Source organism: Triturus cristatus, chromosome 1_2 (genome assembly GCF_964204655.1).
Source record: "Triturus cristatus chromosome 1_2, aTriCri1.1, whole genome shotgun sequence".
In the NCBI taxonomy this organism is placed as follows: Eukaryota; Metazoa; Chordata; class Amphibia; order Caudata; family Salamandridae; genus Triturus; species Triturus cristatus.
Window position 1 is genome coordinate 909535518 of NC_140580.1, and position 25151 is coordinate 909560668.

The 25151-nt window shown below is 45.7% G+C and overlaps 1 protein-coding gene across 5 annotated transcripts in view; it reads right to left on the bottom strand.

Moving 5' to 3' along the window:
• AGRN (agrin) overlaps positions 1 to 25151 on the bottom strand; it is a 726538-nt gene that overhangs the window by 86379 nt on the left and 615008 nt on the right. For all 5 annotated transcript variants that reach the window (XM_085609660.1, XM_085609659.1, XM_085609658.1 and 2 more), the window contains 9 exons: positions 24121 to 24226; positions 23219 to 23332; positions 9020 to 9184; positions 8771 to 8914; positions 8340 to 8464; positions 7429 to 7534; positions 4826 to 5194; positions 3665 to 3802; positions 1316 to 1443 (listed from right to left, as the gene is read on the bottom strand). In XM_085609660.1, coding sequence (XP_085465786.1) covers positions 1316 to 1443; positions 3665 to 3802; positions 4826 to 5194; positions 7429 to 7534; positions 8340 to 8464; positions 8771 to 8914; positions 9020 to 9184; positions 23219 to 23332; positions 24121 to 24226 — 1395 coding nt within the window. The remainder of the gene's footprint in view (positions 1 to 1315; positions 1444 to 3664; positions 3803 to 4825; positions 5195 to 7428; positions 7535 to 8339; positions 8465 to 8770; positions 8915 to 9019; positions 9185 to 23218; positions 23333 to 24120; positions 24227 to 25151) is intronic.

Below are 25151 nucleotides of genomic sequence, written 5' to 3' on the forward strand. Positions count from 1 at the left end.
TACTGGAAGTGATGTCACACACCCTTTGACCAGAATGACATCATAGGAAGTCACATCACAGGACCTAATGTCTTCCTAGGACAAGAGGGAGAGCTGGTATTGACAAAATACAGATAGTGGGTCTTGCCACATTCTGTCACATGTTAGTAAAACTGTGAGCCCCTGCCTGAACTCTTTCTCTCGAGCACAATGCCTTCTGCTAAATGTAACTTTTTCTTTTGAAATTGTTTCTGTAAAATGTTATCACAAATGTGTTACAAAATGGCCACCTGTGCGCCTGCATGTGAACTGTATTACAACAACATTTGAAAATCTACACCTGTCCCTACACATGTGCATGCTTCATTAGCCATTTTTGAATTGTTTTTGTGTGATAACAATTTACAAAAAACAATTTCTGATGAGCACAAGAAATGTTAAAGGCCAAAGACCAGCCTTCAAAGCTAGACCTATTGGCCTTATCACTGCTAGTTGATTTTTGCAATAGATATCAGTAGGAGCTGTTGCTAGAAACAAGGATTGTTGTTTCTGCATGGCCATGTAAATGAAATATGTACATTCAGCAAAGGGCACTGGGGCCTGGAGAAATAAATCCGTTAGGAGCCCTCTGCCCGTTGCATTATACCAGGACAGAGAGAGGCCTTGCGCTGCATGCACAAGTTAAAGCCTGCAGATCCCTGAAATGAGATTACAGTGTACTTCACGTGCACTTAAGAATGTTTCTATTATCGAAAATAAATGCATTCTGAAGTGCAATGCCCATTGTAATGAATGCATATTTCATTGCATGTATCAGCAGAAACAATCTGGGCTCATCATAGCCCTCCTATGCATCTGTCCCCGGTATGTCATGAGTGAGGAGGTCAGGGGTCGCAAGAGCAGTGCCAAGGGTAGCAAAGAGCCAAATAACGTCCATAAAAATGGACCCCATGTCCAGAATGAAGCTGTCCCCCAAAAGGGCAGAGAGAATGAGTTTATTGTACATGATGCGTTTCTTTTGTCCCAGGTTGGGGTTCTAAAACTAAATCACTGCGCCTTCGGTTTCAACTCTCTCAGACTTCTTTTTAACAACTTTGACTGACGCATCTTTCCGTGCTACTTAACCACTATATACCGTCAGAGGGCTTAATGCAGCTTAAAATTGTAGGGCGATATTTGGAAGCTGTGCACAGAACGAGGCAATTGTCAAAGTTTTGTCTTGACGGTTCATAGCAAGCAACCCTCTTTGCTCAAACCCTTGCCAGCAGCCGCAATAAGGAGTCTAAACAAACCACTAAGAAAAGAGGACAAAAATCATTCGGGCAGCTCTGCTCACCGCACTCTCAATGCTCCTAGCCGTCTCACCAAAGAGCTCAGATTTGGGGTCGGCCATTTCGGGTGTGTAGAATACCTCCTGCCCCTCGACTTCCTCCAGGATGAGTACTCCCTGGAATGACTTGGTTGCTGCACAGGAAAAAATGGGAGTGGTAGCAACAATCATGAGTGAACTAACACACAGGAAATGTCACCCACAGATTTGAAACTGAAAACCCATCAATTTTTACGAAGCCCATTCTATCTACCTAGGGCATGGCGCAGGGGGTAGTGCCAGAGGTGGAGGTTAGTGTGATGACTGAGGGATGGAGAGTTAGTATTTGGCCAACAGATGTCAGTGGAGAGGTTTTACCATAGACTTTTGTTTTAATTGTGTTTTTTTTTTTATTTATTTCCCTTGACTTCTGAGCTGGACAGAACACGGGCTGGCTGAGTAATAATAAAAGAAGAGACGTTAGAGACAAGAGGAAGCACACATCAAAAACGCGGAACTGGACATGTACAATAAAGGAGGCGCACAGGAAAACAAATTTAAAAGGCAACAATGCAAATAGTAGAGAAGAAAATACACCCAGAAATGAAAAATTACAGAAATACATACAAGAAAGAGGGTCAAACAGCTGAGGGAGGCAGACAGTCAAGGAAGTCACAAATTTACATCACAGATGGAGACGCAATTGCCACATTTTCCGAAAAAAAAGACAAAATCTGCTCTCATCAACTAAAACAAATGTAAGCAATTCAAAAGAGCAGTCATAGAATATGTGCAACGGTTAAATTCTACAAAAACATTTTGTAGGTTGAAATGTGACAACTAAGGTGAAAAGCTGTAAACAATAGAACTCGAACCAAAAAAAACCCCATTAAAATGACACACCATAGAAGTCACCACAAAGAAACGCATACCCCAGCAAAATCCACTGAAACAAAAAACGTGCAGAGGAACAAACATAGCCATTATGGCCATTAAATAAACACAGAAGGGTGAAATAAGTAAAAATAAAAAGGGCCATGGGTACAAACCCATGATTTAACCAAAACAACAAGAAAACCAACACAAATACATACACACTAAGAAATAAGCTAAGGAGTGTATATCAGAAAAGAAGCTAGAAACAAAGTCACATCGGAGTAGAAACCCAAATCAAACCACACCCCATGAAAGATCCAATTAAAGCAAGTGACTAATAAGAAGACAAAAATTAACACATCTGAAAGAAAATCATGAATCCCCACTTCAAGGATAAATTACATGAATAGAGAGCCGGGAACCAACATGAATCAATAATGGAATCCAGAGAGAAGCCCAGGAACACATGCATCAGGGACGACTACATAAGTCAAACATGGAAAAAGCCAGGAAACACACACATAAAGGGAAAGAAACATGAAATAGCTAAAAAAAACAAAACACCCAGAAAACTCAAAAGAAGTCATTGAAGACACACAGAAGTCAACACCAAGATACATCTGATCGCAGATACACTGAAAATGAGAAAGCAGATTCCATTTCTAGTAATACTTCCAGACAATGTTGCCAGTCATTTAAAAACGAATTAATAGAATACAAGAACCACTCCCAAACCTCCGTGGGATACATGCGAGAAACAGAATGGAGGAAAGAGGAACAGACCAGAGCAAACTTCGGTGTAAGCAAGCCTCGGTGTAAGGACAGATGACAAACCACTATAGACCATTTGACAACATCCCTTAAATGTTTGTATCACATGGTCTTCATTGGAAACATTGAGGAGAGATTCACAGAAGATACTTTTTAGAAAGTCACAATAACCATTCTTACAGAACAGACATTCAGGGAGGAGAGACACATAAGGAACAAACTGGTAAGACAAACATAAGAGAGAAAGGAGACATTTATGAGTCAACATTCACTATGTAAAGATTCAGAGGAAATACAAGTATATAACATGGACAGTCTTCAAAAAACATTAACCCTGCCAACTCAAAAAGAGCTAGACCCAACGGATGTGCATAGTAAATGGGCCACTGGCCCTTCTGAGGCAATCAGAAAAACGCTGTAAAGGCGTGGCTAGTCAATGAGCCAACAATGTCTGGTGGAGCGCCAACATCTTTTCAATCCGCAGGAAGGCGGCAATCGTGGTCTCAACCAGTGGAGCAGAGGAGCACTCGCCACAGTGAAACCAACACGATTCACAGCGCACGCTGCACCTAATGCCTACATCATGCTTAACATTGTTAAGCAAGCACGGGTTAGAAAAGTACCCAGCCTGGATTGCCCCAAGGTTCACCATGATATAAATTTATTGCACACTGTGACAGTCAGCTTGATCTGAAAGAGAGTCGGGCGGGAGAGAGTGAAGAGACTCACTTGGGCAGTTGCTTCCTTCTGCATCGGCCACTGCGGTCTTCCCATCGGAGCAGCACCCCAGAGGGGTGTTATAGCAAGTCGCCCGCTCTATGGCTACTGCTGACGTCACTGGGTCCTCTTCTTCCTTTTCATCTTCCCCTAAACCCAAACAGACAGGGGTTCACTGCACAGGCAGAGGTGAATGCATCTCCGATCTTTTCATTTAGCATAGTTTTGACCATATATGCTTGAAGTTCATCTCTCTCCGTTTGAAAGCACGTGTAACACAAAAACGCACTGCTAACACCAGCCTGGCTCTAAAAAGTAACACTACCATCTCTTTCAAGTTTAAAATGCTACAATGTAAAAGGTCAACCTGGGAGGTCTCAACATTTCCTTTTCAAGCGCTGATCTGAGAACACCGCTTGACAACATTTTATCTCTGAACTTCATTCAGCTCGATAATCAAGTTTGTGGCAAAAAGCTTCCCACAAAAACACAAATCTATTTTCAGTGACCAAACACAGCTTGCCAGTGGAAAGTATACCAATGGAGGGGGTTCAAAATAGGTGGAAGTCTGAGTGGTCATCTGTGGAGTTAATTGAATTTAGGGCCCAATAAATGTTTATTTAGATGAAAATAAGACCAGGGTGTCAAATTCAACAAATATGTTTTGGAATGGAATTCGTGACACTTTTTCGAAGTTTAACATCACTATGAAGGCATATATTTTTGGTGTGAGTGAAGTTGTTAGTACTAAAGTGTAAATAGGGACAACTGACCTTTAGACACAATTTAAAAGTTTGCATTACTGTGTGTATACGGAAACGTTTGGAGACATACAGTACATTTTCTGGAATCTAAAAGCTATATTGTCTGTGTACAAAAATCATTCAATCAATTGGAGATTCTATGTAGTACGACTGACTACAATGGAGTCAACTGCTCTTCTGAACACAAGGTTATTGATTTAGTTTATATATAAAGTATGCAGCATTATTTTGTACTCAGAGTACATAGGAGACATTTTAAGTTTTACATTAAGCCTAGAAAGTCTTTCCAAGACTTTCAAATGTTCTTACGTACTTGGCTTTAATTCAAAGTAGTAAGTATGGAGAGGCTAATGGGGGGAAACAGGGAACAGGGCGATGATGCGGTCAAGCACCTTGGCATGCGCTTTACCTGCTGGTTCAGATCCACTTGCTTCCTGGTCTCCACTGGCCTCCATATCATCATCCCCACTTCCTAATGCACTGCCGGACCCGGACAAGGGTATCTGGGTGGTAGGCATCGCGACCGGGGCAGTTAGGATGGGTGTGACCTTTGTTCGCTGGCTGCTCGGAATCGAAGAGTGCGTGGCCGGCTGGAAAGTACTCTGTCCTTCTGTGCTCTCTGTGGTGATTTCTTCCTCGAAGTGAAGTGCAGTCTTCATCTCATCCGCATCATACTCTTCCGTTGTAGGGCTCAGCGTGGTAGGGAAGAGCAGGCTCATGGGCGGTGTGGTGGCGGCGACTGTCGTTGGTGCAGACTGGCTGCTGTGCGAGATCGACTCTGTAAAAGTCGTAGAAATATAAGAGTTAAAGACAGCATGAAAGACTATTACATCAAGCCCGCCATTTTCAAAAGGGGCACCTAGCACCCGTCTGACAGATCCCATTGCACAAGAAACATGCCTGATTCTTCACAGGGAGCGAGGTACCAGCTGAAATGGGAGACACTCACCATACATGCCCATGTTGGAACATGTCACTTGGGCATAGAACTAACCGACTGCACAGCATTTCCAATGGAGACACAACAGAAACACCAAATCACTGCAGTGAAACTGGACCCGTGACCAGGAACTAACACGTCCACATGCAGTGACCTCATCAGGACATCCCGTGCCTTCCCTACGCGTTTTGTGGCAGAAGAATCTAGTTTTGAAAGCCTGCAGCAAAGACAAACAAAGCAGGGGCGGTCCAGAACAGGATCCAACGTAAAAATCCAAAGCCCTTGTTGCATTTGGTACAGAATGTTTGAGGTGTTAAAGGTCATTTTTGTTGAGGGCAGGATGGATAGGGGCCTGCTTCTAGCGTATTGGATGCTGCCTAAACATTGCAATATTGTAATAACTAACATTTGGAGAACAAAATATTGAGGACACCTCAATGGGCCAGAAATAAAGATCTGAACCTTACAGAAGCAAAAAGGCAGATGAGAAGGTTTTTCAACATTTGCTTTCAGTCTCTGTGTGGGATTGCCTCTTGGCAAACGTATTACAACACCAGCTGTTACAAGCCCATTTATGCTGATATACGAAATGCGGATACATTTAGGGTTCCAGTTGAGTGCTCCCTTTGTCCCACGGGTCCTCCAGACCCTGCTGACTATTGGATGGTTCCAATGTCCTCACACTGCTCAGGGACTTCGTAGCCTTTGTGCCTTGGCTATGTGCTTTCCCATAGTCTGCATGGAGACACCCCATTTGTCTGGTGGTTCCGGCACACTTTCCATCCATCATAAGCCCTGAAGTCCCAGAAATCCAGTGAATCCGCCAACTTGTCTGTTCATTCACACCTACTTCCAGCTTTAGCTATTTATGTAGATTTCCATAGCTCACCTCCCTCATCTACAGGGCCTCAATTGACTTCCACTCAATGCCAGGGGGCTCCACCTGGCTCCTGCCTAGATGAGGAGTCAGACTGTGCTTCCTAGTATCAGACATCCAAGGTACCACAACAACCTTGCTATTACAGGACACAAGCTCCACTTACTAGATGCTGAAACTGCCATTCTCCACATGGAGCACCAAGGACAAAAGACATGGGTGCCAAAGGGTGGGAAACCCTTTCCTATGACCCCATTCTACTGGACTCTTCTGCCCACCAAGGTGTCTGATTGAGTAGAGATGAGAGGGACAAAGGTTGGGCTGCAGACCTGAAGGAATACCTAGAAGCCATATGGAAAATGAAGACTATGACTAGAGACTGGACAATACCATCCTCAGTCTACAGGACAGAAAAGTGATTAGTGGGGACTGGAGATGTGGAAAGAATGACTGGCTGTTAATGCCTCCCTGATGATGCTCCATCCTGAGGCGCAAGCAGCACTAAAACAGCAGAATTTGAGTAACAAAAGCGAGCTTCAAGACCCAATTACTAAATTGTGGGAGAATAAGCATTATGTTAAGGGGCATCTATTCAGTGCTGTAGAACAATGTGAATTTTTCTTTTACAGTTTGCTTATTTCCACTCCCAGAATGTGGTATTAAATGGACAAGCTCAGAAATCTTGCACGGATAAGGCAACACACGCGTAAATCGAAACAAACGCAGAGCGCTTGGCCAGATTCAACTTTGTCTTTGAATGAGGAATGTTGATGTAGGAAGCCGAACACTGTCCCTGGATGAATGATCTGATGCAATCATTAAGGGAAAAAGTGGCCATACCAGCAAAATGGAACAAATCCCCGAAAGAGGGCCATGATGATTAAAGATCAGAAACTGTAAAGCAGGTTCGTCATCGGAAAAAATGAATGTTAAGACAGGTTTTATGAGGAGAGTGGCGACAAACGCGCTGCACTGTTCATATATTTCCCTTTTTATAGATTAGCTTTTCAAGATTTGTCTAGTCTCTCCACTAAGTTGTGGTAGATTGCATACATTGGCAAAATGAGTCAGATGAAAAGGTAACAAGAGATGTGTGGGCAACCTAGCTGCAAATACAGTAAAAACACAGTGATATAAACTCACAAATATACAGGTACACAAGCTGCCCAATTGTTCTTGGAGGAAGAGGGCTCACCTTGACACTGTCCAGGATGTTTCACCGTAATCTCCCGCCCTTGTCTGCAAGCAATTGTTTTCAGCTGGCACTGGTCGCCATAGGTCACTCCGTCGGAGCCGCAGACCTGTGGGACACAGAAAAAGACCCAGTGAATAATGCATCAGGATATGGATACTGGAAAAGAGAGACTGGTCAAGAACCAAAAACTTCTCACACTGCGATAAAGAGATTATGAACAGCTATAACTATCAATAAGAGGCAATACTGCCAAATAATCGAAGAACAACAGAAATAGCATGCGACAAACTCTGATCTCAGCAAAGGAAATAGTTTGGTGGGCCACGCAGTAAAGTGGAAGAAAAGAGAAGAGCTTTCAGCAAACAGGTACTTCAGAGACCATCACATTAGTGGTGTGGAACGCACAGTCCCAAAACATTCTCAGCTGAATTTACACCCAGGAAATGAAACGCCGCCCCATGTGACTGGTCGGAGTGGGAAACCCGCTGCATGAATATTTAGGAAGTATGGAAAGCCCCCAAAACCTTCAACATGCAGAAAAGAGGAGATGTTCACATGACTCATGGGAGGAACACTACACAACTGGGAAGCATGCCTTTAATCCTAGAGGAGACGTAGGCACAAGAAGTGGAAACAGGTTGGACAGGACACTGTCACACCACTGTAGGACTGACCATACATTTCTGAGACTCGAAGACCATCCATGTGAAGTCATAGATAATGCAAAGGAATTTTTTTGCTGAGGGACCGCGGGGATGGTAGATGTGCTTCTGAGTGAAATAATGCACTCATCAAGGTTCGCTCACTGGAGGCATCAGAGGTGAACAGACTTCAAATGACGAGCGTGGACAAGACTTATGCACTAAGACATCGATGCTGTGAAACAGGTGGTATGAGAGGAATTCTCTTACCTTGGTTGTGTTGGTCTCGTCGCAGAGAAGGGACGGGCATTCACAGTGGGCAAATCCGCTGTCCTCCACACAGGAGGCACCAAACTCGCACTTCAAGTCAGCACAGGTCTTCGGAGCCGAGGGATCTGAGAACACAATTCTGATATCATGAAGGGATCACAGACTCTCAGGGCTATGAAAATGTACACACACAAAACCTTACCCGTCTTTAATACCTAAGCAACAACTGATCCCTGGAGCGCTGAATGTATGTTTTCAGTGCCACTTAACTGGCCAGTCACGCACTTAACACAAACTCCCATTCCTCCTAGGTGTGCGCCCTTTACCAATCTAAAGCCACTTTGTGCATGTCCACCATCTAACGTATCACCATAAGAGGCCTGCAATCGCTCTTGGGAGTGGACCAGACCTCCATGGAACGTGCGCCTCACCTTTCTCACAGCCAGTCATGCCTGGTGTGCTGCCATCTGGACACTGGTTGCATTTCATGCCCGTGATACCAGTCTTACACGAACACAGGCCCGTCATCTGTTCGCAGTCATCCCGGACGGAGCCCACAGGGTCACAGTTGCAGGCTATGGAACAGAGAGAAAAATAAACAAATTCTCTATGAGCTGAACCCCAAAACCTCCATCTGAGGCAGAGTGCAAGTGGTGGGCAGAAAGTGCTAATTTACTTACGTGTACATCCGCTCTTCTTATCGGTGACGATTCCGCGGAAGTTCCAGAACCCTGGTTCACATCGATCGCACTTTAACCCTCCAACACCGGGTTTACAGGAGCACTGTCCAGTAGAGGGGTCACAAATGCCACCGTAGGAGCCATAGTGGTTACACTGGCAGCTGCCTGAAGAAGCAATTTAGTCAGAAACATATCACCCACCTAGATCCATCCTATCTGCAAAGAAACTCTCAGGGCATTCCCATCCTTCCGTCTAACTGCATCACTGAAACAGAGCACTCCCTGCATATTTCTTTGATCCCATTGTAACATCCCACAATTCAGTGCTTGAAATGGAAAACTAGAAGTGCAGGTACCCTGTTCCAGAGTGCCTGCTGGTTTCTGAGAAGTGCTGTTACTCTCCAAGTAAAAGTATTATGTCACTCTTGAGAAGTGCAGGTACTCTTCCTCTCAAAATAAACAAGCATTGGCATAGCCAATAGGTCTCGCCTTTGGGACCTTATAAGTGCATAACTAAATACTTATAAGGTCCCAAAAGCGAGACCTATTGGCTATGCCAAGCGGCCGTGCGGCCGCTAAAGTGAAAGTAATCGCGGTAAAGCGCGGCGCGCGCGCCCGCGCACATGCACTGTAGCTCTAGGCTGGCCTGGTAGCACTTTCTGGAGCCCTCTCAATAAGTCTTGCCAGACCAGCGCATGCGCTGGGTCAGGCGAGACCTAAAAAGTGCTGGTACTCGGTACTGGAAAGTACAGGCCCATTTAAAGTACTGCCACAATTCAAAAACATTAATAGTCTCCGATTGTGTCAGTGCACAGAATAAAGGATATCCCTAGCATTTCTATTCCATCAGTCTCACTGAAGCACCCAAAAGCAAGTATACACCTAGCTCACTGTATCATTGCACAAGACAAATGTAGGCTTTGCTAGCCTTTCTTCTCACTGTGTGTCTGCAGAGGGTAGAGAATATCACAGACATTTACGTTCCTTATTTCTCACTGCATCCCTGCATAGAGTAAAGAATATCCCTGGGCACAGTAATCCATTTACCATACTGGAAGACCCCAACGTATACTCTTTGAACACAAAGCAGATAATATCCAGTGGGATTAGTAATCCTTCTCTTTCACTGAACCACTGAATGCACGAAGACTGTCCAACAGCATTGGTATCGTTTTAACACACTGTATCACTGCATACACAAGAAATAGCCCCGGCATTTATATTCCATCCATCCCACCACATTGGATAAATAATGTCCCTGGGTACTGCCAACCGACTCCACTGTACACTGCACAGAAAAAAGAATAGCCCTAGCTATTGCCATTCTTCTATCACACTGCATGACAAAGAGTATCCATGGCCACTTACATAGTTTTGTCTCACTTGATAGAATAAAGAATATACCTGGACACTGCCGCCCTGCCCTACTGCATAGACGAAAAATGTCTCTGCTATTCTTATTTAAAACTGCATAAAATAACTATACCTGGGCACTTCCATCCTTCTGCTTCGCTTCATAGAATACATAATATCCCAAGGCACTGCCATCCTGCGGCATGGAATAAAGATTATCCTGTGGCACTGCCATCCTACTGCATGGAATAAAGAAAATCCAGAGGCACTGATACCCTACTGCATCACTGCATGGAATGAAGAATATCCTGAGGGACTGCCATCCTACTGCATCATTGCATGGAATAAAGAATATCCCAAGGCACTGCCATCCTACTGCATCACTGCAAGGAATAAAGAATATCCTGAGGCACTGCCATCCTACTGCATCACTGCGTGGAATAAAGAATATCCAGAGGCACTACCATCCCAATGCATCACTGCAAGGAATAAAGAATATCCAGAGGCACTGCCACCCTACTGCATCACTGCAAGGAATAAAGAATATCCCGAGGCACTGCCATCCAACTGCATCCCTGCACGGAATGAAAAATATCCTGAGGCACTGATACCCTACTGCATCACTGCAAGGAATAAAGACTATCCTGAGGCACTGCCATCCTACTGCATCACTGCATGGAATAAGGAATATCTTGAGGCACTGCCATCCTACTGCATCACTGCAAGGAATAAAGAATATCCTGAGGCACTGCCACCCTACTGCATCACTGCATGGAATAAAGACTATCCTGAGGCACTACCATCCTAACGCATCACTGCATGGAATGAAGAATATCCTGAAGCACTGCCATCCTAACGCATCACTGCATGGAATGAAGAATATCCTGAGGCACTGCCATCCTACTGCATTACTGCAAGGAATAAAGAATACCCGTAGGCATTGATCTTTTCCTACCTCACTGCACAGTAGAAAGAACGCTCCTAGGCATTGCCATCCTTCTACATTTTTCAATCAATGCACAGTATAAAGAATATCCCGAGGCACTGCCATCCATCTACCACACTGCATCAATGCATAGTGTAAGTAATATTCTACCTAACTGCATACATAATAAACCCTCGGCACTGCCATTGTTCTGCTTCACTGCATCACTAGATGGAACGCAGAATGTTCCAAGAAATTGCCAGCCTTCTACCTCACGACTTAGAATAAGGCTGCCTGGGCATTGCCATCTTTCTACGTCACTGCACAGAATAACGGCTATCCCTGGGCATTGCCACCTTTCTTTCTCACTGCCAGCATCACTGTGTAGAATAAAGACTAGCCTTGGGCACTGCCACGTCTTCACCTCATTACACACCATAAGGACCATCTCTGGGCATTGCCATCTTTCTTTGTCGCTGCATCACTGAGTAGAATAACGACTAGCCCTGAGCACTGCCCTCTTGTGACTGCCTGCATAGAATAAAGAACCCCCCTGGCATCTATAGAACCTCCACCTCCCTGCATTACTGCGAGGAATTAAGAACGGTGCCCAGGATCTCTCTCCTTCCCAGATCATTGCACGAAATAAAGAACATCCCCGGGCGTTTATAGCCCTTTAAACTCACAGTGTGAAACCAGCATAAACAGGCATTTATTACAATTCCATTTGCAGTGCCAATTTACCTCGTGCTGCTTTGCTTGAATATTACATTTTGGAGGAGAAGACGTGGGCCCCAGGAGTTAATCTGTCTGATAAGTCACAGTGCATTACTACGGGAGAGGAGTGTATTCCCTGGAACAGATGTTCCCTGCACTGCAAAAACTCTGGATTCGCGTCGATATGTGAAGTATTTGTGTGTTGACAGTCGAGCTGGCAGCACGATTATGACTTCTGTGGACTCATGCGTGATGCACCTGGAGGTGAAGCCACCTGTCTGGAATTGCAGAGCAGTCTAGCCTCAGAAAAAACTCCAAACAACAGATGGAGGAGAGAAAGATGCTGCAGGAGAGCCGGAGGAGAAGGGGGAACTAAAGTATTTTTCACCATCATACTTAGGCACCCCTCGAAGCTCTTTGTGTGGAGGGCTGTGGAAAGACATCCCCTGACACTCGATCACCCTTACTTACTGCATTATTGTCAAGGCCACAGTGAACAGACGTATGTGGGCTACAAGGGGGTTGTGCTTCCTCCCCTGAGGCGTGGTGCCTTCCAGTTTCTGAGCAGGACATTGTGTGCTGAGGTGTGCCACAAAGTTGGGCAGCCATGAGCGGGTATCGCAGGTACAGTACAATCTTTGGATGTGTAATGTTATGTGTAGCTTCTTGTCTGGATGCTGCACAAATATTGCGTGCGCATACACAGAAACATACAGTGGGAGTGACAATAAGTACTCACCAGCTGTAACCGTGACGCCTCAGGGCAGCTTCACGCAACAGTGGTACATGGCAGGGGTACCGTTGCACGACATTAGTTGGACATGCCGGGGTAACAAGTACTCACCAGCTGTAACCATGACGCCTCAGGGCAGCTTCACGCAACAGTGGTACATGGCAGGGGTACCGTTGCACGACATTAGTTGGACATGCCGGGGTAACAAGTACTCACCAGCTGTAACCGTGACGCCTCAGGGCAGCACCACGTAACAGTGGTACATGGCAGGGGTACCGTTGCACGACATTAGTTGGACATGCCAGGGTAACAAGTACTCACCAGCTGTAACCATGACGCCTCAGGGCAGCTTCATGTAATAGTGGTACATGGCAGGGGTACCGTTGCACGACATTAGTTGGACATGCCGGGGAAACAAGTACTCACCAGCTGTAACCATGACGCCTCAGGGCAGCGCCACGTAACAGTGGTACATGGCAGGGGTTGCACGACATTAGTTGGACATGCCGGGGTAACCCTGTACCACAGCGGTTTCCTGCATGGCAGCCTCACTTCACAGCAGTGCCATTCTTTACACCAGTCCCATGCATGGTTCATGCCATTCTAGACCTTTCAAGCACATGTACTCGCGCCCAAATCTGCAGTCATCTGAGCAGTCACCACCCCACCTGTCCCAGGAGCAATTATGCACCCACAGCAACCAAGAGCAGAAAGTGTTCAAGAACAACTTCCCATCTGTAAATGTGAGAACGCCTGGCAAATTCTGCTGCATGAACATACTTTGTGTGGGGGCGCGCCAGCAGAACCAACACCAGGTGCTGTAGACATGTGCAAAACAAAAGCTGCTATAGAATCGTCTGTCCCGTCAACACACAACACCACGCGAACACAAGCTATTGATTCTATTCTTATACCGGATTATGCGCTCAGTGCAGCAGAAGCCGAAGAAACCACTGACCGAATATCCCCTGTCTTCCATTCATTGCAGCGGTGTGACGACTGCCCTGTTCTTTATCAGTGTGCCCGCTCCCTCCTCCACTCGTGAATCTACGGAGCATGCTCACGGTCATACTACCAACATCTTCTGGCCACATTAACAAAAAAGTAGATACAGAGAAGTTACTCCTGGTCTTATAGAATATATGAGTGAAAGAACACTCCTTGCTAAACCACCAGGCTACAATCTGAAAGAGCCCTCTCTCAGACAGAGCCATAAAAAGCAATAGTCAAAGTCACAGAAAAAGGGACTAGACAGAGGCAATCTGTGGCTGTACCTCTAGAGTACACGGTTTTGAACCGATTGACAGGGATAATGAGATACCTGCTGTCTTCATAGATAGCACAAAGGAATGTATTATGGTGTGTGCAAATCATACGTAGAAATTGCACACCGACTGGTATGAGAACTGGAATGCAATTTGTGATCTACTCAACGAATAAAGATGCAACATTGCAAATTGTTCATTCGTAGAAGGTTGCAAAATGACCTGCTCGATGAATATAATTAATTAAGCAAGTCTCTATTTGTTTGCCCTAGTGATTAGCCATGGATGCAGGGATAGTGGCCTGTTAGGGACAGCAGACTTCCATCCCTGTGCTCGCATCTCCAAAACGAATAATGAATGTCCTTTAAGAAAAGAAACATACAGAAACATGCAGTCATCCTCTCGAATATTGTTTGCACGCTGTGAAGGCGCCCAACACAATTCACAAGGGGGAAACTGCCAGGGAGTAGCCAGAAAAGTTAAATACTCCCCACGTGAAGCACACCTCTAATCTGATCAAGTGTGTCAAACGAGCAAACGCGATCCTCCTTAGAAGAGTTCTTTTCACCCTCCTTCCTTCTATCCATCCATTTATCCTTCTATCAATTCATTCATTCATCCATCTGTCAGTCCTTTCACCTATCCGTCTACCTACCAATTGCCGCATACATCTATGTTTTCACCCATCAATATGTTCACGTATCTGTCTTTTAACCATCCAATCATTCCCCGTTTCCATCTGCCTATTCTATCCTTCCATCTATTCATTCTTTCACCAGTCAGTCCTTTCACTCTTCCATCCCGCTGTTCACCCTTCAGTCCTTTCACACCTCCATCCAGTCATTCTTTCATACTTCTTTTCACCTTTCATCCATTTTGCTTTTCCTTTCTCCTGTTTTTTTTTCCCCTATCTATCCACCCATCTTTTTTCTTTCATCCTTACCTTTTCTTTACTATCTTTCTCTCTCTATGTTCATTATTTTCCTGCGTATTTATTTCTCTGCGTTTTCCTCCATTTATTTTTTCTTTTATTTGTTTCCTTTCCTGTGCTTGTCAGGTGAAAGTCCACAACCCTCTCAATTTCCTAGCAGTGTTATGTATTAGATGTTGGCCTTCAGACCTGCAGACATAAAAGGCCCATAGACAACTAATGTATATGTTGGCCCAATGTACAAGCTTATCCAGCCCAGTGGCAGTCCCTGCTTACACTGCTGAAGTGGGGTGTTCTGACACCACTTGGAAGTGGTCACGCATGGACAGTTTCTCCTTTGTGAATCATTACACCACAGACAGAGGGGTCGGATACACTCAAGGCCATGGACTAGGCTGTTATATCCAAACTGAGGGTGCATAACGCAAAGTAGTGCGCTCCTGCTAAGGTGTGCTTAACTTTGTCACGGAATCCCACAAAGCAGGACCAGTCAGTTCAAGATCAGTGATCTCTGAGGTTCATTTCACGATAGGGCCTTAGAGTCTAGAATATCCTTCTTGCATTAGGAATAAAAAAAATGGCCTCAAAGACACTAACAGGAGCCATCTGAGAATCGGAAGGTTAATGTCCGAGATACAGCTACTCTCCAGCAACAGAGAGGCCAATGTTTGAGGCAGGGCAGCAGTAGAGTCACAGGAGACTTACAAGGCACTGAGGTACGCCCTGTCAGGTACATCACACCCTAACCAGACTGCCTGTGGGATTATATGCAGAGCTGTCTCCGAAGGGAGAGTCGCAGACTTAAGAGGTGGTACCTCGACTAGCCTGTCAGAGATGTTTTAAAAAACACTGCCAATAAAATGTAGTGAGATGACAGCTGCATCACAATCCGCAACTCGAGAGTCAAATGTTTCTGCTGCCTTGAAGAATGTGAGGAACGCTGCAGGAATGTCAAACTGAAAGAGGAGAAGTCAGGCAGCCCTGAGGCTACAGCAGACTGCAATGTCCCTAAGGAAATGCATCTTCCACACAATAATACAGGTATTGTCTTTGAATTGTTTAATAGTCCAATCAAGCCAGTCTGTCTGCTGGTTGCCATTCCAGCATCATCTGCCTTTGCAAAATGGCTGTCTCTTTATATGTAGATATGATATTAAAATTTAAGTCTATAATAGACCAGCTTTTACAGCTAGGTGGTTCCGTTTTACAGCTGCCATAGCCGTATTCATTTGGCCACGAAATTCAGAAAATGACTAGTGAAGAGCTCCAAAACACCAACCGAGTGCTCCTTACTAGCTCGCTGCCAGCCAATGCTCTGTAGCAAATGCCCTCACTGGCCAAAGTTCACCTGAATGAATATCATAATTCTGTCTCTAGAAGATGGGATTCCGCAGCTCTCCCCAAAGCTGAAATTGAAACTCGGCTTTGCAAAAACTTTAATCATTCGCTGTATGATTGGGCAAGCTTTTCCCAATCACAGCATTTCCGAACATATGGGAATCAGATAATCTATAAGAGCAACTCAGCAATAACATTTTTCAGTCTTTTTAGGTCGAGCCTGGCAGTGCATGCGCTGCTCTGCAAAGCATGCTGTATTTAGGTATGGACTTAAAGCTCCGTCCACTCTCCGCTCATATTTTTCATTGGCTTGTGTCGTCCTTTGTAAACTGCGGCTTTTCATTAGTCAATAGGCTTAGCAGTCCTTCCTTAATACCGGCTTTTCTCATTATGTAGCTTCCCATGAGGACACCCCCTGTTACATGTGTAGTTACTTGGTAGGCTTTAATTACAGCCTCAGAGCCCTATTTTGTTAAATGGTTTTCACCCGCCTGCCGTTGGAGGCAGCACACGCTCTACCACAACATTTTTTTATTTTTTTTCATAGCACGGCATGCTGAGACAGTGGTAGCAGAGTCTTTGGTTTCTTTGTTGCTCTGAACGCTTTTTTTCCTTCTATTTCTTTACTTTTTTTTTGTGTACAAGCGCCCCATGCCGAGCTTTCACGTTTATGGCAGCCGCGCCCATTTCTTAATACAAGCCGTGTTAAAGTGAAACCGTGGCATGGGGCACTTTTACAAAAAAAGCATTTATTTGTCAGCTTGACAAACTGATGCTTTTTTTTGTAAAAGTGCCTGCATACCACGTTTACACTTTAAAGGCAGCCGCGCCCCTTTCTTAGATGAGCCGCGTCTAAATAAAGGGGTGTGGCTGCCATTAATGTGAAAGCGCAACATGGTGCGCTTTTACAAAAAAAAAAATGCATTTGCAATGCAATAGGTCTCGCATTTGCTAGAGTTTAAGCTATTAGCATTGTAAATGACACTGCCTTTTACTTATATGTTTTAAAAACGACACAAATAAAAGGCATTGTCATTTACAACACCAATAGCTCAAACTCTCGTAAATGCGAGACCTGTTGCATTGCAAATGCTTTTTTATTTTTACTAGGCTAGCGCATGGACACCGCTGTCAGAGACTTCACAGACAGACGACTCTGGGCATTAGGCAATTCTAGTGCTAATAAACTTATTGATGGTCTTTGATAGGCAATAGTTTGTGAGGCAACTGAAGCTAACAATATTACAGCTAAGAACTGGATGAATCTGTTCCTGGAGAGTCAGAACCAACATGTTAACCTATTTACCACCAGAGAAGCTCGTCGGAGTGCTGCTCTTTCTTCTCTTCTTTAACACATTTATGTAACCACTTCCTGGGGTCACCAGGGTGCGCAGGATGGGCTTCCTGCTGCACGCTACTGGCGACTAACTTGTAAGGAAGGCGTGGCAGTTGTGTCCATTTCTGTCTATTTAACATCTTTTCCTGGATGACATCCAATACATTGCAACTAAACGGCTAAAGAACTGTTTCTTGATGTTTCACCACTAAGCGCCCACCAGAACTCCAGCCATTGGTGCCCTGAGAAGTTGCGTGCCCACTCAGCAAAAAAACTTCAGAGTGTATTTTGATATCAAGCGCCAAGACGGGTGGCCGGTCACAAAGATATTTAGGTTACCAGCTACAAACTGAGGCCGAAATGAAACTGTAGAAAATTCAATTTTTCATATGGTTCCCCTCCGTTTTCAATGCTAGATTCGGCTTGTATTCTAACCGTGCGCACTGACGAATCACTAACTAGTTTCTCGAGGCATTTCACCATTAAAACTTTAAGACAGAGAGATTGTAACTCTCATCATATGAGGGTTTGCATTGATATGTAAGTGCACTGTGTTTAGTGCATCAGTTTTCAGGAGCACAGGTTGCTATTTTTTGTACAAAATGAACCTAGCTGAGCAGTGGGAAGAGATGGGCAAGCTTGTGCCCTATGCAAGAATCATGACAGTTGCAGGGTATAGCTGCAGATGTGTCTGCTGGACATGGGCAGAGAAAAGGACAGCAAATAAATGTGCAGAGGTGCATCAAACAACAGACCACTATCGATGGCACCATGAAGAGAACCATGGTCCATGTCCCCTTTTGGGGGGCAAGGGCGAATGAGCCCATAGGTCATCAAACCAGTTTGGGTGAGACAAGCATTGCTTTGCCATGGCAAGGAGCGAATGAAAATGGTCTTTGCTGGAAGATTTCTCTAATTTTAAAAGCTTGCATCTGACCACTCATTCTGCAGTGCTTTAACTGTAGGAGAGCAACTTGCAGTAAATTGGGCACTGTTTGGGTGGGGATTGAGAATAGGGACAATTCATCTCCTCTGCTAGGATTATTATAATGGACGGTGTAGGAGGTCGAAGCTTCAGTAGATATCTGGATTTTTCACATGCTGTGGAGAGTTTGCCAGCCTGCGAGTGTGTGCGGCCAAAGTACCGGACGAGCCCGACATCTGCTGCAATATGAATATCCGGTGAGCGGCTGCCACTAGGGCCAAGATTTGTGGGTGCTTGTTAGAAGAAAGAACACAGAAGTCACAAATGCAGAGAAGACAGACATGGTGCAGAACTTGGAAGCAGAAAGGAGACAACTTTACTTTGTGAGAGCGCTGTTGCCGACCGGGTAGTGAGTGCGCTGATCACCTGGGGGACCCCAGGAACACAAAAGGACCCTGCTTGTGCAGCAGATCATTTGAGACTGGCTTTGCACCGACCTTTGTGAAGATTCTTTCTTCTAACTTTGCAATTAGTGTCAAACTCAACTTCCTCTCACTATTACTTGGCACCTTGAACAGGAACTCTCCTCCGGATGACGGAGGACTAGGAGGTGTCGGCAGCAAGAACTACATTTGCACCAGGAAAAGTAAACAAAGAGCTGAACTTCTGCTAGAAAATTTGGAGCTCTGTCCACTGGCTTTGGCAGAAGCAGAAAGGACCGAAACTACCCCTGCCTGTGATGGAGATGCACGTTAGATGTACACATATGGGAACTCTGAAGTTTGATACCCATAGGCATGAGGAGATTGACTCTCAACCAGCCCCTCTGACCTGACTGAAAGAAAGAGGCAGCCTGGAGCTGGGAGCCGGGCAGTGCTCCTGCAGTGGGGAAAATACTGCCAGCGACCACTTGTGAGTAATGTGCAGGAACTTTCACTGACTGCCCATCCATGCTTGAGAAGACACGTGCAGGGGAACTGCAGCTTTATAACTCAACATATTTGAAGTGATTGTTCTAATATTTCTCATTTTGGCCTCTTGAAATCCTAAAGTCCCCTTGCCATTTTTACTAAAATGGTTGGGGGTTTTACTAAATAGTGTCTTGATTCAAGTGTAGCTTGTGTCATTAACACACCAGATCTGAAGAAAGCCTACCATTTTGTCCTATATCGCCTCCAGTTGGGCAGATACAGTTAGGGGGAGAGGATGTAGCACAGCGGCCACAGCAGCAGACTCGGGTTTTGTTGCAACATCCTGTGATTCTGGGCAAATCACTTAATCTCCCTGTGCCTATGGACAGAGCCTGGACACCCTCACGGGTGATAAGCCACGCTATATAAATCTACCAACTTTAACAGTTATCTGAGGGAGGCAGGGCTGGCTTGATTAGGAACTAGTTCATCACAGTGGAGAGCAACTTTTCACCATCTTGGTAACCTGGCTTCATACAGAAACATTACACACTATCTCTCAAACCAAAGCACAGTTATCCTAGTTCGAGATTTTACAAAGCTGCATTTGGACAGTGTGAACTTGGCGGTCTTCCTCTTTCTGAGCTGAAAACAACTCCAGAGGGGGCTGGACCCAGGGGTGAATCTAATCCTCTAAATAAGATCTAGGTACAAAATCAATGCAACCTCCACCATTGCATTGACTTCTGGTGCCATGAAGGATGCAGTTTAAGATTGCCACACTTGTCCATGATGTATATCAGGATGAAAGGCCTCAATAAAAGTTATTTTGTAAAACAATCCTTCCAGCCTTACTTCAGCAACTTTGTCACTGAGAATTAAGACACTTTAGTCAGGCGAGGGTACTACCATAATAATGAAGATTGAAATATTTCTCTGTATGAGTGTTGTATAAAGAATATTGACTACCAAACATCGAGAAGGTAAGTATATACAGGTATGTAGAGATACACTATTCTGTACTCCACATCTACATACCTTTAAGATATATCAAGATCTAGGGATGCCATGCCCTGAATCGCAACGACTTCCCCTCCTAAAGTTGTATGTCAGATTATCGACGAAAAAAATATAATCCTACAACAATATTGAGTACCATGACATTTGTAGATGTGGAGTTAAGAACAGTTACTCGGTGTGTCACTATGTGTACTTCCCTTCCTTCCATTGTGTTAGCCGGTATGCTGGAGTTGATCGTTTTCTTGTCGATACTCTGACATACACCCTCAGGTCTAGAGGCCATATACAGTGCACAAGGTTGTAGAGCCCTCTGCCTTTATATCTGATAGACGTCTAGGATGATACGCAGTGAGGTCCATCCTTCTGCTCTCCTTATCAGGAGGTGGGCCCGAGGTCGCCGGCACATTGGCTCTTTTCCTGGCCGTGGAAGCAATGATGGAGTCGGCAGTGACCGATCCCTTGATGTAAGGAGGATCCTGTGAGGAGTGCTTGTACTTCTTTTCCGTTCTGGGTGTGATGGACCGGCATGTTCCCGGGTCCTTAAACGCCTCCTTCCCTTGGTTCATCACGCTTTGGAGCATGGGGAGGAACTGGCTCCTCGTCTGGATGGGGAGCAGAGTTTCGAGTAGAAAGTCTGCTTTCGGCTTCTCCTCGTCCAATTTCACACCAAAGGCTACTGCAGCACTCTTGACGACCATGTTGTAAGCCCCGATGTCGTCTGGCGGCGAAGGCCTCGAAGGATACGAGTCCACGGGCTCTTCGGGGTTTTCGGTGTCGATGTCCTGCCATTCCAGCTCCTGAGTCGTCCACGGCGCCGAGCCGTAGAACGACTGCTGATCCTCTTCATCATCTTCTCCCTCATAGTAGGGGCCTTCTTCCTCCTCTTCAGGACCTCTCGACTGCTCTTTGGCGTCGAAATCTCCCTGTTCCTCGATCTCAACGACATCCGTCGACGGGACCGTTGGGATTTTGAATTGTTTAATTCTTTCATCGAACTCCTTCTTCTTCTGAAGGATGCTCTCCATCTCCGCCTCGAGCCTTCTCTTTTTCTTTTCCATGCTTGAGATGTGCTCGGCGTCGACCGCAGGTCTCTTCGACGGAGCTTGCATCGACGCGGCCTTGTCTTTCGTCACCGAACGTCCCACCTCGTGGGTCTGTTTCGACGAACTCTGTCTCTCGGCGGTGTTCGGCACCTGGGAGTCCTTCTCGAAGGATCCGCTCGGCCTTTTGTTCTTTGAAGCACTGGCAGACGTCGACATTTTCGGCGCCGGTGTTTCCTTCGAGGACTTTGACTCATTTTTTCGAGAGTCACCTTCCGATTTTTGGGGCCCTTTCGGTGGTTTTGTACTCGACGTGTCTCTTACCTCGTCAGGCGTTTTCTTATCGGTCTCTGCGACCGTGAAGACATCAGGTCCCTCGGCGATGTTGTCTTCATCGTCGGTGGAGAGGCCCAGATCGTACAGTGACGGGGCCTTACCCTTGCCTTCCATGCTGAAGTTGGCTCTCCTCTGACGTTCTCTCACCCGGAGCGTCTTCGGCGCGAAAGCGGAACAGGCGTTGCAGTCCTTGCTCTCGTGGTCGAACGGCAGGCAAAGGTTGCAGACCGGATGTTGGTCCTTCTGCGCGTACTTGTGGTGGCAGTTAGGGCAGAACTTAAATGGTGTCTTGTCCATTGCGCTCAGAGCCTCTGAGTGCGCATTTTCCTATGTGCGTCGAAGAATTTCGAGGATCCCCTCCTTCTTCGTCGTCCCGGCTGTAATACCTTTCTCTCTGTAGTCTTCTAAAAGTTCTCCTTCGATGAAACTCGCGTATTTTCCTTCTTCCTTTGTTTAAAACTCTGGAGCTTCACGATGACGATCCAGACCCAACGGCGGGAAAAAGAATCTGAAGATGGCGCCCCAAAGGTGGGACTTCCGCAGGAAGCATGACGACGTCACGAGAGGTGCACCAAATGGTGGGACGTCGACGCCCACCTGGGCTACAAAAAAAAAAAAAAAAGAAAGACTACGAATCCGGACCCAACCACCAGATCGCGGAATAATGCACAGCATAGTGAATCCAGAAAGATTCACGCTGCAAAAAGAACAGTTACTCGGTGTGTCACTATGTGTACTTCCCTTCCTTCCATTGTGTCAGCCGGTATGCTGGAGTTGATCGTTTTCTTGTCGATACTCTGACATACACCCTCAGGTCTAGAGGCCATATACAGTGCACATGGTTGTAGAGCCCTCTGCCTTTATATCTGATAGACGTCTAGGATGATACGCATACTAGGAAGGTGCTACGGGCAGTTTATTTCCCCCAAGCCTAGCAACATTAGGTTACAATAACTGAAAGGGAACCGGATGCTGCTGCCCGTCAGTATTTCCTGTATAACCTCAGATCATCTTGGGCTGCAGGCCTAACCCGTGAAGCTGCCTGGGCAGAATGTACACAGCGTGGCATTCGCAGACTGATCAAGACAACACTCTTTTCAGATCCAACCTTAAAATACCAGCCTGTTATGCCAACTGTAGTCATACCTCTAACTCTAACGCTGAAAATTCTTACCTTGTCGATGCCCCAAATGAACACATTTACACGGGCCACCGCTCGCAAAGAAGAATAGACACATGGCACTTCTGGGTATAAAAAAACCATGAATGATCCATTCCTTCTTCCCAATGTCACACACAACCTGGCATGAACTTTGCCATGAAAGAAGGTGTTGGATATCACTAGGACGAGGGAGGGATCACGACTCACTTGGACAGCCGGCTTGGCCAACACCGAGCGCAGCGGTCACGTTGTCTGAACAGCATCCGTACACAGTCCGGCTGCAGTGTGGAGCCAGGGATGGCGGAGGAGTTGTGGCGGCAGCTGAAATAAATGAAAGGAAATGAAAAAAACACCCTGCAACACAAACATCCAGACACCAAGGAACCCTAGAGAAATCTTTAATGTGCCATAACTCTGTCTGGAAGGATACTATGGCTTATGTTATGAACATTCATAAAACACACTTCTGACCATCAGCACTGCCCTTGTGGTGCAGAGGGATGTCTGGGATGTGCGCGCGCGGGTCCTGGTGTATCCTTACAGACCTGGCTCTGATTTAGTGAAGACTACTCCACCCTAAAGCCTCTTTGTTTTCACATCCATTTTATCCCCATAAAAAATTACCAACATAATAAAACCAAAACAAAATATAGCCTGCAGCGCCAGCGAGCCAAGAGAGCTTCTGAACTGGAAAGATTACGGCTCACCCGGCCCCAAACCCCCTACAAGACAGCAAAATCTTCATTCTGTATCTACCATCATCTGCCCCGGGCACCCCCCTCTGGCCTCACCCCAGAATCTCGGGGGCAGCGGAGGGTGGAAGGAGGGGGTGCTCCATATTAAGGACGAACGGGAGTGTTATAAATTCAAATCAGCATGCAAGCCACCGAGGCCGCGTATGCAGCAAATTATGCAGAGATGTTATCGGAGTCCCCGGCCTCGGAGAAGTGGGAACTGGGCCAATGCTTTTATTTTTTTATTTTTTTTATTCAGGCTCATGCAGCGGAACATATTATTCTGGAACTAGTTTCTTTTGCTGAGATAAGGGGAGATGGGGGCGCGGGTTTAGCCCTCCCCGAGGTTCTGCAAGGCTCGCATCCTCGGCTCACCGTGGCACGCGCCCAGGCTGGTGACGTACAGATCCTGCCGCTTCTCACAGCGTGTTTTCTTCAGCTCACACTCGTTGGTGTAGATGGCGCCATCGGAGCCGCACACCTGCATTGGAGGAAGGGGGAACGGGGACAGGGACAAAGGGGTGGCGAGGAATGAACACGGTTAAAAAAGTGAGTGGGGGCAAAGAAAGACGGTCAGGTAGAAGAGGATGATTTAAAAAAAAAAAAAATCAAATACCAAGCATTCTGATTATTTACTGTTCATTTTAACGATTAGTCTTTTGTACATAAGGGTAAGTTTTCACCCTGGAGATAGGAAGTTATGTCTGATTTTTTTTTTTAAAAGGACTGCATCCAGAAAATTCACAGAAATTCTGTTTGTGTCATATATATGGATGTGGAGGGTGTGGATATATATAGTAGACATGAGCTCTATTTCTCTTAGGAATGGTACACATGAAGTTCATGAACTGTGTTACGGGGTGCAGGATATATTGCTATTGTTACACTGTGGATTGCTGATGAACGCAAGATGCACAGATGTCCAATGTACGCATGATATGGAAGCCCGGCATACATATACAACCTGGAAATGCCAATCTAAATTATCAATACCATGACAAACCCCAATAAAGAGCAACAAAAAAGAGCCCAATTTCCTTCTTTCACACCATGAAGATAATTTCCTTTGAGGGAGGGTTAGGGACACAGACTGCGATGAGTAAAAGTTGCACTACGAGTAATTAATGCAAGTTACTGATACATAATCAGGTTCCTTCTATACTGCATAAGTCACGGTTCCTCCTATGGGAGGATGCACCAAGCGTTGCCGCCCAGCACCGTACACCACAAAGTGGACTGGAAGCGAGGCTGGTCTGTTGCCCAGTGTCTTGGCGTTTACGGAGGAGACGCAATCACACAGTAGCCGCATTCAGTATATTTTCACCAGAGGGAGGCTGGCGGGAGGCCCCTGTGGCATTTTTTGGAGGTAGAACAAAGGTAGACAGCTCAGCCCAAATAGCTGCCTT